Here is a 21374-nt window from a genome sequence, read left to right on the forward strand (position 1 = left end):
AGAAGTCTTACACGGTGTCAGACAAAAGAACAAGAAGGGTGTAGTAATAAAAATTGATCTATCCAAAGCATACGACCGGATTAATTGGATTTATATTTGGCTGCTTCTAACTCACTTGGGTTTCAAACATGACTTTATCAGTTGGATCATGGGGTGCATCTCAAATGTCAGCGATGCAGTTCTAATTAACGGAGCAGCATCACCTTCCTTCAGAGGTCAGAGAGGTTTAAGGCAAGGATGTCCATTGTCTTCGCTGCTTTTTCTCTTAGTGGCAGATGGCTTAAGCAGGCTGATCCAAAAGGTTAGAAGGGAGGTGAAGGTAAGAGGTATAGAGGTAGCAACCAATCTATTCATCTCTCATCTTCTTTTTGTTGATGATATATTGATTTTCACAAACGGAGCTCCTAACGAACTTAAGGAATTAAAATCCATTCTAGATTTGTTTTTGAAAGCAACTGGAATGCAGATAAATCCTAGGAAATCTCAGATGTCAGTGGCAGGAATGGACAGACAGGAGAGGATTCATCTGCAAGCTCTGTTTCCTTTTCAATATAGCTCTATGGACTCCACTTTCAAATACTTGGGGTTTTGGCTAAAACCAGGCGCATATAAAAAAGAGGACTGGAACTGGCTGATTGCCAAGATAGAATCCAGAATCTCTCACTGGAGTTTCAAATGGCTTTCCAGAGTTGGAAGATTGACCCTTATTAAATTTGTGCTTCTGGCCATCCCAGTCTACTGGGCAGCATTAACCTGGGTACCTAAAGGAATTATGGAGAAAATCAGAAGAATATTCTGTAGATTCTTGTGGGATGGCACAAAAGAGAACTCGGTGCTTCCTTGGGTGGCCTGGGACAAACTGGCAAGGCCAAAGGAATGGGGAGGATGGGGGATAAAAAGGCTTCCTGATTTTAGTCTCTCTCTGGCAGCAAAATCAGGGTGGCGATTAATTTCGATGGAAAATTTATGGACTAAAGTGGTGAAAAGGAAATATATAGAACCAACCCCCTTGAAAGATTGGATAAGGAGCTCCGTAAAGAATAAGAAGAATGTCTCAGTTATTTGGAAAGCAACGGTGGAGGCGTTCAAGGTGATTGAACAAGGACTGGCGTGGAAGATAGGGAATGGAAGGAACCTGAAGATAGGATTGGACCCCTGGGTAGGTTGCAACGAAAAATTTGCACTATCCCTAGGGCTTATCAAACATCTAGAAAATAAGGGCATCTCTACTCTAAACCAGGTGGAGAAGGAAGGCCAATCTACTATGTGGGGACAGGCTTGGAAAGATGGGGAAGACCTAGGAATGAACATTAGATGGAGGAACGAATGGAATTCTTACATCCAAGAACTCAATCGATCCAATGTCAGATTAAAAGATGGTTCGGATACGCTGATATGGGCTCATGGAGAAACTGGAGAATACACTCCTAAGTGTGGATATAAATTTATTATGTCAAGGAAAGGATGGGGTGATCCAGAATGGTGGTCGAAGCACATCTGGAAGCTAAAGTGTCCGGCCAAGGCTAGACTTTTCTTCTGGTGTCTGTTAAAACGGAAAATTCCAACCTGGGATATTCTTCAGTCAAGGTACATGTACAGTGCAGGGAGATGTCCTGTGTGCAAGTCTGATGAGGAAACAATTAACCATCTTTTTATCCACTGCTATGAATCAAAAAAGATATGGGGGGAGGTAAGGAAATTGCTAAACATTCAGGCAGAATGGGGGAATGGATCCTTGGAAGATGTTTGGGGAAATTAGTGGCAAAAATACCCTGATGGGAACATGAGAAATCTTCCCCTCATTTTTCGCTGGGGGGTCTGGATAGCTAGGAACAAGAGCCTCTTTCAAGAGAAGGAAACTTCGGTAAATGTCACTGCTATTCATTGTGCCTCCATCTACTTGTCCATCCCTGTTCCAGATCCTAAAAATCAACAAGCCCATCACAAGCCTGTAATCATTAAAAAAGGCATCCCCTGGGATTTTTTTGACGGAGCATCTCAAAACAACAGGGCAGGAGCAGGAATGGTCATTCACATAAATGCAAATCATTCTTTAAAAGCCTCCGTAGGTCTAGGGACAGGATCCAATAATTTCGCTGAGATGTCAGCACTGATACTTCTCCTCTGTTGGCTTCTACAAAGAAACATCTTCTCAATTCAGATCTTTGGAGACTCCCTAAACGTTATAAATTGGGTCAATGGGAAAAGTTCTTGCAAAAATCAAATTTTGAAGCTTTTGTTGGAAGAATTGCAGGAATTAAAATCATCCTTTAACAACCTCTCCATATGTCATATTTTCAGGGACAGTAACGCCTCAGCGGACCTGCTTTCTAAGGAAGGTTTGCAGCAGACTATGGGAACCTGGAAAGTTGTAGAAGACCGGCAGGGACAGATCCATCCATCCGATCAGCCACCTTTCGCACTTCAGCAATGACTGTGTTTTATGTTTTTACTCTTTTTCGTTTTTTTCTGCCACAGTTTTACATTCGGACTCTATATCAGCATCAAAGTCTTTCTCAAATAGAAACTGTTATCTCTTTCTCGTTTCTTCATGGACACTATGAACATACGGATTTTGTAATGGGTTGTTTTCCTCTTTCGAGGAGACCCTAAACGCTTTTTTTGGTTTTTATTTGGATGCTCTCTTAATGAGAGGATGCTCTTACAGTCAAAAATCTGAACAATATATCAGCTGCTTATGATACTAATTTACAGCTGGTTTTTTTTTAGGACAGCCAGATAAAAATGGCAGAAAGTTTTGTCTCTTATCTGATTGAAAAAGCAGTCAAACAGAAGCATAAAAAATGCTCACAGCATATGCAATGTAAATTTTTATTTCCTTAATAAAAAGTTCGCTTTTTCTTCGGAAAAAAAATATAAAAAATAACAATAAAATAACATTAAATAAATCTCATATATTTAAATGAATAAATATATCTAAATAACATAAATAACATTAAATGAATTTAATTTATTTAAATAAATAAATACATCTAAATAACATTAAATTAACCTCATATATTTAAATGAATAAATATATCTAAATAACATAAAAATAACAAATACATCTAAATAACATAAAAATAACATTAGCCCCAGGGGTTAGCCTAATTGGTCGAGACGGGGCCTCGCTAGATGGGAGGTCACAGGGTCAATTCCCGAAAGTTCTTGGGGTCAAGTCTTGCAATTTCTAGTTGAAGTAGCGCTGGTAGCGCCACCCCTTGATCGAAGGTGCGCAAAAAAAAAACATAATAAAAACATTAAATGAATCTCATTTATTTAAATGAATAAATAGGAGTCGTCTATGGAGGCAGAGGAATTGCTCCCCCTTGATTGAAGGTGCACAAAAAAAAAACATAATAAAAACATTAAATGAATCTAATTTATTTAAATGAATAAATAGGAGTCGTCTATGGAGGCAGAGGAATTTCCCGGAGGACCAAAAGTTGCTGGGGAAACCCCTTGATCGAAGGTGTGCAAAAAAAAAAACATAAGAAAAACATTAAATGAATCTCATTTATTTAAATGAATAAATAGGAGTTGTCTATGGAGGCAGAGGAATTGCCCGGAGGACCAAAAGTTGTGGGGCAAACAAATTTCAAAAAATCTTGCTCGGACCACCAAAAATTGTCAAAGTCTAGGCAAAAAAATTTCAAAAAATCTTGTAGATGCAGTGTTTGAATCATGTTTTTGATGGTGAAAAAAAATTCAACACCTAAAATTATGAATTTTGACAGCGTTTACTTAGATTTACAAAAATCCCAATCAAATTTTTTCAAATATAGCTTGAATTTCTATAATTTTCAACACAAAAAACATAATTTTTAAGCTACAACCAATAAATATATCTATATAACATAAAAATAACATTAAATGAATCTCTCATCTATTTAAATGAATAAATATATCTAAATAACATAAATAACATTAAATGAGTCTCATATATTTAAATAAATAAATATATCTAAATGTCATTATTCAATAAATACATCTAAATAAACTCATACATATATTTAAATAAACTCATACACTCATATACCAAAAACTCATACATATATTTGAATGAATAAATATATCTAAATGTTATTATTCAATAAATATATTGAAATATCATTTACTAACAATAACTATAAATACATATATTTAAATATCATTTACTAATAAAAATAAGTGTTACATAGTTCTTTCTCCTTACCACTTAGTTTAAATATAGTTCCATAAAAGTAAAAATATTATTGAATTCAAATTATTGTTAAGGTTTGTAATTTGGATTATTTAGATTTGAATTATTTATAAATTGAGATATTTAGTTATTTTAGAATCCAGTTTATTTATATTCCACTGATTGGTAAATTAAGATATTTTGTTATTTGTAATTTCCCATTATATAGTGGAGAATCTAATCCCATCCAACAACCATAATAATGTTTTATTAGTCCTTATCATGAAATACACCATTCTATTTCCATGAAAATTTTCAATAACTATAGTTATTTTTAAAAAATATATTAGATAGTTTATAACTTATATTATTTTGCAAAATTAAATAATTGTGAAAATATTTTAGTTAAAGAAAACAATTTTTTATTTATTTAAAAAAGATTATATTATAATCTTTTAATTGGTTGAAACATATGGAAACATTAATTAATTGTAGTTGAATATTATATAATAATACTAAAAATTAAAAAAAAAGAAGTGTATATTCAATTTAAAAACAAAATTAAATAATTAAGAAAATATTATAACTAAAGAAAACAATTTTTAATTTAAGAATATATAATTAGTAAAAACAGATAATTAATTATAACATGATAGAAACACTTAATATAGTGGTTAATAAGTAATAGTTCCATGCATGTATATGAATTTATGGGTTTACCACAAATAAATCTTTATTTCACTAAGGTACTATATAATTTTTTAATTATTTTTAATATTTATTGTAAGATGTTATTAAGTTTTTTTTTGGGTAGGTAAGCACCCACGGGGAATTTGAACCAGTGACCTATTGCAAGGAGTGCCTTAACAATGCACCCATCACCGTCAATCCAAAGCTCTATGGGCAAGTTTTACTTGTATTTAATAATTAAATTTTATATAACTTTAGATATTTTATAATTAAATTTTTGACCTATGTAATTAGAATTTTTGTCAATAGATTTTTTAAATGGTTAATTATAACAAAAAAAAGGGCCAAATAAGTCTAATGGACCATATTTTATGATGTGACGTGTGTACTTTTCACTCATTAATCCATTCAATGAGAAATAACATGTTCATTTTCATAGCCAATCAAATTACACAAAAATAAATTAAAATAATGTCAAAAAGTAATAAATTTCAATATTCAAAGTTAGACTATGAAAACTTGATAAATTTTTTAAATCAACCCCACAATAATATGAATTTAACTATAAACTCAATGCAATATCCTCCTCTACCTACCTACCTACCTACCTACCGCAAGGATAATAAAACAAAAACTCATAATATCATGTATTAACAAAATCTCATAATATTTTTTACTAACAAAAATCTGACAAAAAATTCATAATATGTTTTACTAACTAAACACATTTAAATTCACATAAATAAATAAATATAACAAACTCATTTACTGGCGAACACATTTAAATACACATGATTGAATAATAAATATAACAAACTCATCGCATTGACACACATTTAAACTCACATGATTGAATGGATAAATATAACAAAAACTCATAATGTGATGTATTAACAAACACATTTAAACTAACAATGTGAATGAATACATATAAATAAATAAATTTAAACTCTCAAATAAATATAATGAATAACTAGCATTTGCATCAGATGTTGCAAAGGAAACGCTGTAAGACATAAATTGAAGAACACAAATACAACAAAATAATACTTTGATAAAGAATAAAAATATATTGAACGCTCAAATCAATGTCCTATTAACCGGAACCACTTAGTAGACATATCTATCAACATTATGATTATACACAATGATCAAGAAATTTCTCATACACAAACAACACGTTCCACAACAACCTTTTGTCACATCCACATTTTAAAAAATGCCTTGGAACGTGATTGGAATCTCCCATATTGCCTTTTTCATTATGTAGATAAATCTTCCATATTTCTATTTTCATCATGAATATTGTTAGTTCATTGTTGTAAAGTGTTAGTGCGTTAAATTCAAACTATAAGTTCGAGAAGCGAAAAACATTCTTCAATTAGCATAATATGCATTTTTATCTCACCGTGTATTTTTCAGTCAAAGAGCACAAGTAATAGATTAACATGTATTTTCCCTTCATTATTTTCATCACAGAGCCAAGAAATCTACGCCTTATCTATAAAGTAACAAAAACATTTTGGAATAAGTTTCATATTTCAAGCTAGTGCCTAACCTGTAAAGTAACAAAAACTTTTTGAAATAAATTTAATATTTTAAGCAATTGACTAACCTAATTTAATAATTGAAAAATTATCAAAGATGAATTATACTCCATAATAAGAGAGCCAACATTGGAGCCCATACTTTCACTAAAACCAAAAGAAACACAACCACTTGTTAAGAAGAAATTCAAGTAATAATAATAAAACAAAAATAATAAACATTAAAGTATAAAATGGTATTTCTGCAGTAGTATCAGTTGATACTTCTCGTCTAACTCTTTGGCTTTGCTTTAAGTATCTTTTCCTAAGGTATAACCTTTTGATAGCATTGTTGTAACCACTTTTACTACCTGGTCAGCAAAATGGAACAAAATAAAACAAAAATAATAAACAATAAAGTATAAAATGGTATTTCTGCAGCAGTGTCCATCACTTGATACTTCTCGTCTAACTCTTTGGCTTTGCTTTAAGTATATTTTCCTACAGTATAACCTTTTGATAGCATTGTTGTAACCACTTTTACTGCCTGGTCAGCAAAATGGAACATAAAATCTCAGTTGCTTATCAAGGACTTCAAACTGTCCAATAACAACAATGTTAATATCCTCAGAATATCATAGGCTAATTGAGAAAATAATTTTTCAGTCTAAAAAGTATGACTTTCTAAATTTTGATGTAATATCTAAATTTTACTTTTCTCCATTGGTAAGGTAGGTGGCCTTTTTAAGCTACTTCTATTCTACAAAACTATAGGAATAAGTAGAATTTGAAGGGTAGGATCTTCCTTCTTTGCAAATAGTTAAGTAGAATTTAAAGGGTAGGATCTTCCTTCTTTGCAAATAGTTAAGTAGAATTTAAAGGGTAGGATCTTCCTTCTTTGCAAATAGTTATTTACAGACAATTTGTAAAGCAAGATTACATTTAAGACTTTTTCTTACAAAATAGTCAAAATAAATGAAATTTGTTTTTCATTATTTTCCTTTCCTTTCACAACTAAAATCTTATTCTAGGTTACTCTCAATATCCTTGACCAAAATGGCCTTTGAGGTAATCTATATGATCCAATCTTGATCTTGGAACTATACAATAGGAAAAAAGCACTGTCGTTTACCCATGAATGGTATTCATTTATCAAAGACCTCAAAACAAAATTGAAAGATCAGACATTTAAACACATATATAGAAACCATAAAATTGATTTGATATAAGAACGACTATGGCAGGGTAAGCAAGGTCTAGATCTAAGTGCAGTATTAATGCTATTTTGAGGAAACATATTTCTTCTTAAATTTATTTGAACATTGTTCCTCCACATATAAAAATAAATATAAAATATAAAAGAGTAAAAATAAGTAAATGAAAATACTCCTAATGCGTTGCCCTCTTCATGAAATTTTATCATTTGCTTTTCCCACTGATTAACTGCCTCCTCTGATCCTCCCGATGGCACTATATACACCTGCTAATTTAGGATTGTTGCTCCCTGGTTCAAAAACTCCAAAAACATCAGAAACCTACAATTTTTTTCACTTTTTATTTTTACCAGAAAACCAAAACTATATTCAGAATGCCATGTCAATCTGAATGTGACTATCAGTAAAGTTACATCTTGAATTCCATCTCTTTATAGCAAATTCAAATCCCAACCCAAATCCACTTGTAACAAAATCATAGCAGAGAATTTACCCTTTAAACCTTACAATTGCAAACACTGATAAACTAAGAAAACCATGCTTACACTAAGAAGGATAGCAGCTTCTAAAGCATGGGGCTCCTTGATAGTCACTAAAGAAACTTGTGTCCACTGCCTCGTCCTATCACCACCCAAAAAATATAATCAGGCACTGGTTTTGGCTGGTTAAGGTCTATTGTTACATAGACCTTAAGTATGTATATCAATGCAAATCCTCTAGTGTTATCCAGTTTTATCAGGAAAAATACACACGAGGGCTACTGCTTGGCTTGATATTTCCTGAGTCATTGATGTCAAGTCTTACTACATCCAATAAGTTTTCCATGAATCACTTCTCTAATTTTGATAACACAAAAATAATATTGTGACTGCGCTCTATTTCTCAACCAATTCTTAATAGAACACTTCTCTGCAACTCTGATAAAACACAAATTGACAATTATTATGCTCAATAGATATTGCAACACAAAAATAATATTGTGATTGCACTCTATTTCTCAACATATTCTTAATAGAACACTTCTCTGAAACTCTGATAATACACAAGTTGACAACTATTATGCTCAAAAGATATTGCAGAAATTGGAAATCAACACTTTTACATAAAACTCAGTCAAGAAATCCAACACCCACCTCTCTAATTTTACGTTCTTTACTATGCCACAGTATGAGAAAAATTGCTTAACGTCCTTAACTGTTGCTTTGGTAGACAAATTACAGAACTGGACCGTGTAACCATCTGTAATGGCCATTGAAAACACTTAGAAGTATCTGTTATGCTATGATTCACAATCTTCTTCTCAAAATTTTAGGTGAATAGAAAACACACGGATATGATATATATATTGTGACACTAAATAGTAACCAAAGGAAGATTGATTAAATTAACATTAGTTGTTTTATTCGTTATCAAAAGTTTTGATTCAATGCAGTATTAGGCCTCCAAATCTTTTTTTCCTCAGTTTAAAGTGTATCCATCGATCACTGTGCAATCTTTGTAGATGCGTTGTTGAATGTCATCGTTGAAAATGAAAAGTGCAAAGCATCACAACATCACAGTGAGCTGCTTTTTTTGCAGCGTCTGATAGGGAAATGGATAAATATTATTTATATTGGTTGGCAGTAAGAGGGAAATTATGAGATTGTGTGTTTATAATACAGTTGTGTTTTGATAGATGAATCCATAGAGGCGATATTTGCACCGTAACGATGTTTTATTTTCCCTGTTTCTTAAATTTCATTTCCATAACATATATTTGAAACCAATTTATCTAATAAATTTCATTTACACTACCTAAATAATTTAAAGAGAATCCTTAATCTATGTGATCTTGCCATTTGAACCATCCTTATTTATGTAATTTGAAAATCATTTTACGGGGAATGAGGTTGAATTAGCATGTTTGGTTAATCGAGATGATGAGGTTGAAGCAGATTTTGTGAGGGAATAACATGAATTAACCTGTTTGGTTAATGGGGAAGAAAGGATTGAAAGAGATCTTGTTGGGGATGAGCTTGAATCACCCTGTTTGGTTAATGGGGAAGAAAGTATTGAAAGAGATCTAGTGGAGGACAAGCTTGAATCCCCCAGTTTGGTTAACGGGAAAGAAAGTATTGAAAGGGATTTTGTGGGGGACAATCTTGAATCACCTTGTTCCATTAATAAAGATGGAGCTGAAAGGAATTTTGTGGGAAGCAATGAATTGGAGCAGAATTCACCTATGGTTGCAGAGGTTCAGGAGATCAATTCACCAGAGGTAATGACAGGGAATGATGAGAAGTATGTGCAGTGTTCGTCAAGTGGAGATTTTGTGGAGAACAACAAATTGGAGCAAGGATCACATCCAGTTGCTGAGCCCCAAGAGATCAATTCAAATGCTCAGAATCTAGCCTGTGATTCTGAGTTCCAGTGTTTAATTGATAAAAACCGTGAGTTTGAATCTGAGAGCATTTTAGTGGAGTAACAAAAGCTGGAATTGCCAGCGTTAGATGGTAAACTTGAAGAAATAGAGTCTGTGGTGAGTGAGGACAACAAGGCAGAGCATAATACTGAATCTAGATGCCATAACTTGGAAAATGAGGATGATGCATGTGGCCATATAATAGATGAGGAGAAGCAATCTGAACCTACAAACAAGGGGAAGAATGATGAGATTGAAATGGATTGTTTGCCAAATGGGGACAATGAGATGGAACCTCGTTTTCATTTAAATGATGATAATGAGCTTGAATCAGGGTGTTTTGATAATGAGGATAATGGTATTCTCACTGAAGACACGGATGGACAACAGGTTGATGAGGTACATCATGGGAAAGATGAAATATATGATCCAGAGTCAAGTGACAGTAATGTGTCTAACAGTGGTGGGTCTTTTGACATGGTAGATAAAAATTCTGGAGGCTACAATCACACAGTGCAACCAGACATGCAAGAGGGTGTTGCTGTTAGTGCCTCTAATTTGGTATCTACAGGTGTTCTTGCTGGTTCAAATGGTCTGTTTACTCCTGTTTCAGAGAATGAGCAAAAGCCTGAAGCAGAGGTCACTAAGAAGAAGCTCCCGTTCTTAGTGAAAATACCAAGGCACTTGGACAACAAAATTAGAACTCAAATTCGACTTGTGCAGCTACATTTGGATGAGAAAACCCAAATTAGGGACTTCATCAAAGCAGCCATACAGATGTAGCGGGTAGCATGCTTATATATCTTTGCAAGTCTTTTAATTGAATATTCTTTGCTGTTTTGAGCATCTAGTACATCTGCTTTAGTCTTTTGAAAAAATTTTCTTCTTCTTACTCTGCTATATTTCATATGGGCTTTTGCGTAGTCCAACAAAGAACAAGTGATAGAGAGGTTGAGAGATGCAAGGCAGGAAGAGAGGGCATTTCGTGAGGCAATCAAGTCCATTGAGAAAAAATTTTGGTGCCTTGAACTCTGATTTGAGGCAATTGCAAGATGAATGGAATGATGCAGATTCTGTTTGGCAAGAAGCCTATGAAGCATTGAAGGCTCTAAAAAAACAGGGGTATGAGCGGGTAAGAAAATCACACTCTTTTACATTAGCTGACTAAACTTTGTAAGATAGTGTTAACTACTGTCAGACTTTTTTTTTCTACTCATTTTTATTGTTGTGCAAAAAACAAATCAGATCAGAACAAAATTCCTCATTTTTATATTCTTTCTTTTGGTTATAATGGAAAATTATGTCCACACTATATCGAAATGATGAATTTTGAAAGTCCTGTTGTGGTGTTCTTTTACCTATTGAAATCAGGTTATATATTCAATGTATTTCTGCCAGTTCTGACCAACGGATATCAAGATTTGAAACTGCTAGGAATCTTGATGACATGTGTAGGCTTTTGGAGAATTAATGGTGATGGTTGTTCTAATGGCCTGCAATAATCTTTGAACAATTGACATAGTTTTGGATATTCTTGAAGCAGTTAACAAATATCTCCATGTTTAGAGGTTTTTAGGTTTGTTTGGGCGGCCATTTATATAGGGAAATGGCTCAAGCTACCTGTCATGAGCATGGCATCTATAGCAAAGGGCATTGCAACAATTTTATTTTCATTCAAATTGTCTTTTATGATAGGCTCCATCATTTATCATATAATACATTGTGCACATTTATCATACAATACACTGATTTATGTGCAAAATAAGAGTTGGAGAGTTTCTAGTCCTAAACATTGAAAATATGGTAGCCACTTATATCAAGGTCATTGGTAATATTTTGAGGTGCCAAATTTACTGTAAGATTAACAGGTAGCTTGGTCATCTAGTACTGGCATCCTCATTTACTTCTTTTTGGAAGTTAATAATTTAATGGCCTTTCAGTTTATGGTCAACCCCAAAACCACTAGATTTAAAGAGCAGATTGAGCCATTGGAAGTTGTACTTCATCTCTCTGCATAATCATTACGAACACCACTTCTGATTAAAGGGGGGGTTGATACACACCTAATCCTTAAGAATTTGGTAATTTGTAAATATTTAAAATAGGGGAAATCTGAACAATTAGAATAGGAAGAGACATAGCACCTTGGAAGACAAAACCAAAGGTCATGAAATCTTGTATATATGAATGTTTGAGTAATGGAAAATCAATGTAACTTGGGGTTAATTTCTCTGTCCAACAGTTACAATAGAATTCTAACACTAACGTGTGATTTCTAATTAAATATTTAATGTATATATGATTGTGGAAAATAACAAACTCAAATAGTTCCTATATGAAATAGGAAATTCACATTCCATTATAATCTAGCAAGCAAAAGAAAAGGCTATAAAATTTCAGGTAAGTGACACGAGTGGGTGACACAACTATAGTATGTAAGGCTTAAGCAGATCTACCATTTCCAATTTCCACTCTTTGAGGAAGTTTCTTCTTCTTCTTCTTTCTTCACTGATTTTTCTTTTTGGCGTGACCTTTGCATAAACTGTTTCACCAAAACATTACGAATAGGAAAGGCATGAGATTGCAGTCAAACTTTCTCAAACAGTAAAATTCCAACATAGTACGTAAAACCTCCTTCACAATCAACACCGTAAGGTGGAAGATAAAAGTTTCTCATAATGGGAAAAACGCTTCCACACTTTAGGATCCTTCTCGGTTAGTCTCTGAAAGTGGGAAAAAGACATCCACACTTTAGGATCCTTCCCAATTCTCTGAAAGTGGTCCCCAGATGTATGGACAATGTGCAAACATAGCATGATTCAAAAAAATTGAAAATATGTCAAATGGTCCATCTTTACCTGCCTCATGGTCTATACATACTAAAAAAGTAAAAGCAATTAAATGTTCAAGAAACAATCTACCTCCATTAGAAAAAACAGTTAGAAGGAAAAAAGAAACCCTGTGATGCTGCATTGTTACACTTTCACGAAGTCAGACCAATTAAAAGTTCAAGAAAAACCCTCTGTGTTCCTGCATTGCTACACCTTCATATACAGGAAAAAAGAAATAATGTTCCAATGACATGGGTTACTTGTCAAACACCTCCTTGGTTTGGTGTTTTGGTTAAGGATCCATATCCATGGGTAAAAATTTCTGAGTTCCAATCCCCTTGGTGGTGCTGCATCATTACATCTACATGTACAGGAAAAAAGAAAATGGGGTTCTAGTGATGTCAAACACCTTAGTCTGATGTTATGGATCCATATCCACAGGTAAAAGGTTCTGAATTCAAGAGTAATATAAGCTAATCCAATCAGTAGAAAGAGGATTGAAAAAGAAGGGACTCCCACTCTTTGAGGAAGTTGCTTCTTCTTCTTATTTCTTCACTGATTATTCTTTTTGGCGTGACCTTTGCATAAACTGTTTCACCAAAACATTACGAATAGGAAGGGCATGAGATTGCAGTCAAACTTTCTCAAACAGTAAAATTCCAACATAGTATAGTAACACCTCCTTCACAATCAACACCGTAAGGTGGAAGAAAGAAGTTTCTCATAATGGGAAAAACACTTCCACACTTTAGGATCCTTCCCGATTAGTCTCTGAAAGTGGGAAAAAGACATCCACACTTTAGGATCCTTCCCAATTCTCTGAAAGTGGTCCCCATATGTATGAACAATGTGCAAACATAACATGATTCAAAAACATTGAAAATATGTCAAATGGTCCATTTTTACTTGTCTCATGGTCTATACATACTAAAAAAGTCAAAGCAATTAAAAGTTCAAGAAACAATCTGCCTCCATTAGAAAAAACAGTTAGAAGGAAAAAAAACCCTGCGATGCTGCATTATTACACTTTCACGAAGTCAGAGCAATTAAAAGTTCAAGAAAAATCCTCTGTGTTCCTGCATTGCTACACCTTCCTATACAGGAAAAAAGAAATAATGTTCCAATGACATGGGTTACTTGTCAAACACCTCCTTGGTTTGGTGTTTTGGTTAAGGATCCATATCCATGGGTAAAAAGTTCTGAGTTCCAATCCCCTCGGTGGTGCTGCATCATTACATCTACATGTACAGGAAAAAAGAAAATGGGGCTCTAGTGATGTCAAACACCTTAGTTTGATGTTATGGATCCATATCCATAGGTAAAAGGTTCTGAATTCAGAAGTAATATAAGCCAATCCAATCAGTAGAAAGAGGATTGAAAAAGAAGGGATATCCAAAGGTAAAAGGTTCTGAATTCAGAAGTAATATAAGCCAATCCAAATAGTAGAAAAAGGATTGAAAAAGAAGGGATTGATCTAGTAGCCTGAACAGGCTTCACATAATGGTTGTTATTTGACACAATCTCAACCCTCTCCTTAAACAACCCCCACATCCGAATAGAGGATTACAACCACAGTGCAATTCCTTAACACCTGGACATCAATGTGTCAACTACAAAAGGAATGTTTCTGAGTGAGTGATCAAGAGGTAAAGGAAACAATCTTTGGCTGGTTTGCTCAGTGTCCAAGTCGGCACAACAAAGAAAGAATCATATTAATCTCCATTGTTGAACAATGTCTCAAAGGAATTTCTAAGAATTCTCCAATCTAAAAACAAATAAGTGTGAGAAAAGCTAACAGTGTTATAGAATAGAAATATATGAGATTCCCTTTTAACTGTGAGTAAAACTACTGCAAGACGCAAATATCAACCTTACTCATCAATCACATAGGACATTCTCAATGCTGCAACCTAGCAAAATTGCAAACAAGTTGAACATCAGAATGTGGTCTAGCAGCAAGTTTAAGTGGTTGGAGAAGTGATGACCCAAATTTAAATCCGGGCAGCACATTCTCCGTGTTGGCACTGTTGTTTATGCATGCAAGAAGCTAGATGCAAGTCCTCGAGGACTTTGATAGAACAAACAATTCTCAGTTGCAGATCCTAGACAAAGGTAGCACTGATTGTAAAGCAGATGTTGCATGGAGATTCATACTCTCTTCCGTCCAAAAATTGGGACATTTGATGTTAAATGCCCAAAAAATATCAACAAACAGTTTTTCAAACACCGTAGGCAAACAGTTTGAGAAATTTTCCCCTGTTCCTATAGTCTGATTCTTCTAAGTTTTGGTCAATTTTGCTCAAAATTTGGTAGATATTTGTTAAAATTACATATTTGAGTTGTGTAACCTGCATAATGTAGGTGTTTCAAGATTGTCTCAAGTGTTCAATCCATTTATGGAATCAATAATATATTTCAAACAACCGAAGATGGCAATCTCACTCACAATTGTATCGCTAGAGTCCGACCATAAAAGCTAAAATATGTGATGCTTTCATGTGGAGTTGATTACATCATTTAGATTTATTATGACCAGAATCTAATGTGAGTGTCAAATGTGTAGGATGGAGAAAGTAGACGTTATGTGTATTCGCAGCAGAGCCAAAATTCTGGGAACTGTAATTTGTGTGGGTGGAGCAACGGCTATGAGTTTCCTTCAAGGTCCAACTCTAGCCCAACTCTGGCCTCTGTGGGGACAATCAACATCAGTTTCCAACACTAATATAGTACACCTAGTGGAAACCATTCTACACGAGGGAGATTCATGCAACCAGATTAGAGGGTGTATTTACCTTATCTCAGCACTGATAATGTTATCCACTACCATGATATTGCAGGTCTCCCTACCACCTTGCATATTATATTGATACCTAACTAAACCCTTTTCTGTATTTATAAGTTTCAGAGCTCCCCACCCAATCAAATGTATGATTATAATTTCATGTGCAGGTTGAGACATTGAAGAAGTTTCCAGCCACACTATCCCTTACATCAATTATTGCCATTCTAGGCTCCATCCAAAATGCTCTCCTAATAGCCATTATTGACAGAGGCATCATTCCAACATCATGGATGCTGGATAGGGCTAGGATTTTGACTGTGGTCGCTGCAGTAATTCTACATACATGAATGATGTTCTTCCTCAATTTTCCCAGCCATGAATAACTTAAATTTTTGTTAGGTGGTTAAGCCGATTTGTGGAAGATTAATTCAATTTGGCAGGGAATCATATTCAATGCAATGGCATTTCCATTACAGTTATGGTGTTTGTAGAAACGAGGGCCTGTATTCGTTACAGTATTCAACCCAGTGTCTACTATGTGCTCAACAATTTTATCATCTATAGTTCTGGGAGACACGCTGCATCTGGGAAGGTGTATGTCATTCTGCCTACAGATTTACAAAATTAATTAACTGAAATTCTTGATTTTCCTGCACTGGAACAGTTTGATGGGCGTGATTCTTATATTCATTGGTCTCTACCTTTTTGTATGGGGCAAAATCCAAGACGATGCTACCCAGATCAAAATGTCTTCTGACGAAGAAGCAGATATAGCTATAGCAACAGAAGGAGAAACAAATCAGCACCCACCTCCTGCTTCTGAAGTAGTGGATGTGAAAACACCTTTACTACACTAACATTCTTGACATTTTGTTGAAAAATTGCAATGTTTGTAATAAACACTTAGTCATTAACACAGTAGATCTGCTTCTGAAGTAGTGGATGTGAAAACACCTTTACTACACTAACATTCTTGACATTTTGTTGAAAAATTGCAATGTTTGTAATAAACATTTAGCCATTAACACAGTAGAATCGCTGAGAATTCCAACACTATAACACTATTGTGTATTATTCTCGGTTGTTCAATGCTAACAAGATTCATAAGTAATTTGGTTACCTAACAAATTAGACAAAAACTTATTGCACAGTTTGAAAAAAAAAACAGTACATATAAACTATGAAAATGTACATTCTGAAATCTTCTTGAATCCTTACATTATCATTTGTATGATGTATAGTCAGTGAATGCTCACAGCTCACCAGCTGCTGGTAAGTGGGAATTTGTAAAGCATTAACTACATTCTGAAATCTTTTTAATATTATCATTTGAATCATTTCTGATGAATGCTACTCACCACTTTATCAGGGTTCTACATGGATTAATTTTGATAAAGAGTTGGTTGCACTGATTTTGAATGGCGCCAGCAAGATCCTTTTCCATGAGCTGTATCCTCAAAATTTCGATTAATTTGATCTTTCACACAGAAGGTATGAATAAAATAGTGTGTTCTAAGAAACATCCGACAAAATAGTTCACCTAAAGGTGCTTGGCTCTACCATAAGGGGTGTCTCCAATCGGGACCTTGTACAGAGCATGAAAAGGATCAGTTTTCTCCTGTGTTTTCAGGAAGCCAATTGGCTTTGCCTGAGCAGAAGCAGGGAATGCATTGTCCTGCTCATAGCAGCGGCTAACGCGAGGGTTTCTAGAAGAAAACAGAGAAGACTCGGCTTCGATTGTCAGTTCCTTTGGTTTTACAGTCTATTTCACCGAAATGTGCAAAAAGGTTCCTGTGCCAGGAGTTCTATGGACAATAAACGCCTGTTTGCCTAAACAATTTTAGCATCAGTAGTTGGCCATTAGAAATCAAACACCTTATGCTTTGCTTTTCCAGACTAGAGAACATAAATTCTGAACTAAAATTCATGAAACTGTCTGAAATCTGTAACACCAAATAATATGAACTTAAACGCGTTCAGATTAGGGCATTTAAGGAATCTCCTAGAGTCTTCAGCTCAGAAAAATTCAGTGGATAAGCACAAATTTCAAAAAATACCTGTGATCATTCGGATCCTAATTAAATTGAGACCTTTTGGAAATCTAGATCTGAGACGGATTCAACAACGAATTTGTAACCATTAGACCAGTGCACAAACCGTTTCAGCAACTAATTTTTAGAGACAGATTCAGCAACGAATTTGTAACCATTAGACTAGTGCGCAAACCGTTTCAGCTTCTAATCTAACGGCTGAAACCTTTGCAATCGTCTAACATATAATCCTATGGCGTATAAAGATGACAGGTAGGCAGAGAGGGGAGTTGATTTCAGAGGGAAACGCCTTACGACGTAACTAGTAATCGATGTTTTTGCCTGCTATTTGCCAGCAAGTTTTGGGACAATGATCCATTCATTTCTTTGTTTGGAGAAAAGTTAACTAGTAATCGATGTTTTTGCTTGCTATTTGGCAGCAAGTTTTGGGACAATGATCCATACATTTCTTTGTTTGGAGAAAAGTTGACTAGTAATCGATGTTTTTGCTTGCTATTTGCCATCAAGTTTTGGGACAATGATCCATACATTTCTTTGTTTGGAGAAAATCTGAAAGAAATATTGTTCTGATCTTCTGCGAAAATTTGAAAGAAATATTATTCTAATCTTCTGACATGGCTTTCACCAATCACTTTTAACTCTCTGAATTTTGGAAGTTTTCAACATCAGCATAAATGTATCTTAACCCTAAATTAAGTAAGCAACGATAGGAATTAAAAATTGAAGGTATAAATAATGAGATCGCAATTATTTTATGATATTGTGAGACAAGTAACATATGAAGGTTAAGATAGATTTAAGTTTATCCAACTTGTTTAGCTTTATGCATGAATCTTTATCTAAAAGTTCCATAATGATAGGACCCATCTTTTCTAGGGGATCCATTTGTTACAAGTCCTGTCGGGGTTCCCCTAAATATCACAATCTTGGTTCATATATAGATTGTTGCAAGGAACACTAAGATGTATTTTTTGTAAATTACTTCCTTTCAATGATGAATCCACTTTTATTTTCCACTTAAATGCTTAACTCTGTTTTAGCCTAAATCATATCAAAACCAACAAGGAGAATATGGACTTCACTTGACGTTGGCACTGAAATCTGTCAGTGACAAGGATGAAATCGCAGAGATGACTGTTAGTGACTTTGATGTCGTTGTTTCAGTTGCAGACGATGCATAAGCAGTTGATTTCATAAAGTATTCTGCAGTGGACAAATGCATGAAGAAGCCAGAATAAGTTGAGCCTTTTCTTTATCATTCATTCTCACATTGTAGTAGCTTTCACCTTCCTGCCAAAGGGCAGGGGAAATCTTTCTGGAGGTTTCCCAACTTATTGTTGGTATCAACAAGAGATTTATTAGATTGAGATAATGGTTCAGAAAGTATTTGCAACATTAAGAAATTTGTATATTACTGCTCTTGATAGCAAATCCAAAAGAAAAATAATACGACTACATAAAGGCGAAAATCATTGCCAACCATTTTATTTCTCTGCAGTTTGAGTTGTCTAGTTATGATTACATTAGACATGGTCATTTCACACTGCATGTTCTTACGAGGCATTTTCAATGGAATATGGGCAATTAAGAGGAGAGTTTTGTACTACAATAATGGGTAAAGAAGTCAACTAATTCCGACTAATAATGGTGCATTCTTCTTCTAAGGATGACTACTTTGAAGCCTACCACCCAATTATTATATAAAATTTGAGTATAACAACAGAAAAGTTTGACACTCAGGAATCTACATAAAACCTAAAGTGACCGGCATGAAAAGCAAATTTCAGGCATGCTCCTTACTAAATTCAGATTTTCTAGTTAGCTTTTTGGCTTATCGATTATTGGAATTTTATAAACAGAAGACATGCTCTAATTTGACAAGCAATTGAACATTCTAGTGTAAACTATAGGATTTTTTTGTTCGAAAGATGCCTAGCCTGTAGATGTTAGAACTTGCCTGTAAATGAAATGAAGATCCAGCTTGACTTTCAATAAGGCTATCCGCTATCCGCTAGAGAAAGGTGCGCTATTTATGAGGGTCGGATAGAGAGAAAGCCTCGCCCTGTAATGATTCCATGATTTCAAACACCGAGTAAATTGCAAGAAGCTTTTCCTAAAACAATGTCTAGCTAAGGACAGTATGAAGAGGAGCCTCATCGTCCTGTTGCAATTCGTCTCCATGTTTGCAGAAGATAGGACTGAGCGCCGCAGAGAGATGTCCGTATGGCCGCGTGGTAAAGGCTCCTTCAATTCGACTGTCTTGCAGCCGCATTCTTCATTTGCTGTCAAAATATCGGGGCAATGATAACTTGGAGCGTCTAGAACGCCCATTTTAATTGTCATAACTGGAAGAATTCATGAATACCCATTATGAGACGCTTCCGGTCATTAGCCCTTCGACCATGGTGCTGTCCTCCTCCTTCTCCTCTGATCCAGCTATGGAGTTCCCTTCAATTTCGCCTGTAGGGAAGAATGGAAAATGAGAATTGGTCGTTCCCTTCCTGGTTAAGCTAAAGGTCGAATAATGGAAAATGAGAATGGACCAGTGCGCAAACCGTTTCAGCTTCTAATATAACGACTGAAACCTTTGCAATCGTCTAACATATAATCCTATGGTGTATAAAGATGACAGGTAGGCAGAGAGGGGAGTTGATTTCAGAGGGAAACACCTTACGGCGTAAATATATTTAAACTTACATATTGAAGGAATAAATATGCTTAAACTAATGAATAAATATGCTTCACAACTTACTGATCAAAATTAATAAATAAATATACTTAATACACTTAAACTAATGAAAAAATATACTTCACAGCTTACTGATCAAAATTAATAAATAAATATACTTAATACACTTAAACTAATGAATAAATATACTTCACAACTTACTCATCAAAATTAATAAATAACTAGTTTTTTTTGCTGTATAAATGGATTTAGCACCTTGAAAAAGCTTAGAGAATTTCGATTATGTAGGGGTTACCCATCAAGCTTGTGATTTCAAAAACTGTTTTTTTTGCTGTATATATGGATTTATCACCTTGAAAAAGCCCATAGCACTTCAATTGTGCAGGGTTACCCATCAAGCTTTTGGTTTCAATAATTTCCGACTGGATTTTAGAGAAATAGACTGGTAAATTTCCAAAAAATCTCACTAAAAACAACTCGATAAATAAATATATTATAAATATGCTTAATGAATATCATCATTTACTAACAAAAACTTGAATGAACAAATGCTACTATTCACTAACAAAATCTTTTAATGCCATTTACTTTCAAAAATTATAATGTAATCTACTAACAAAAACCATGCTTGAATAAATAAATATATTTAAACAAATATACTTGAATCAATAAATATGATCATTTACTAGCCAAAACTCAATAATGACATCTATTAACAAAAACTCATACTTCATCAATAAATAAATATAGTATTCATTTAATGGCAAAAACTCAAAAACTCATAATATCATCTACTAACAAAAACTCATACTTAATAAATAAATATAATATTTAAACTCACATACTTAAATGAATAATGTCATTAAATAACAAAAAATGAATAATGTCATTAAATAACAAAAACTAATACTATCATTTACTAATATGTGTCTCATGCGTCTCATGACAAAAACACATAATGACATCTATTAACAAAAAACTCATATTTAATGAATAAATATAATATTTAAACTCACATACTTGAATAA

General features: G+C 34.1%; 1 protein-coding gene across 1 annotated transcript; it reads left to right on the plus strand.

Moving 5' to 3' along the window:
- The first annotated feature begins 1783 nt into the window (after positions 1-1783).
- LOC149216982 (uncharacterized) lies at positions 1784-2434 on the plus strand. The gene has a single exon (XM_089390100.1). The coding sequence runs from the start codon at positions 1784-1786 to the stop codon at positions 2432-2434; it is 651 nt and encodes a 216-aa protein (XP_089246226.1).
- The last annotated feature ends 18940 nt before the right edge of the window (positions 2435-21374 follow it).

Source organism: Pinus tabuliformis, chromosome 1_1 (assembly GCF_031772625.1).
Source record: "Pinus tabuliformis cultivar Carrire ecotype Pingquan chromosome 1_1, CPIR1, whole genome shotgun sequence".
Classification (NCBI taxonomy): domain Eukaryota; kingdom Viridiplantae; phylum Streptophyta; class Pinopsida; order Pinales; family Pinaceae; genus Pinus; species Pinus tabuliformis.

Bases quoted from the DNA above. Each gene is read 5' to 3' on its own strand.
- LOC149216982 (XM_089390100.1), top strand. From the start codon at position 1,784: ATGAGAAATCTTCCCCTCATTTTTCGCTGGGGGGTCTGGATAGCTAGG.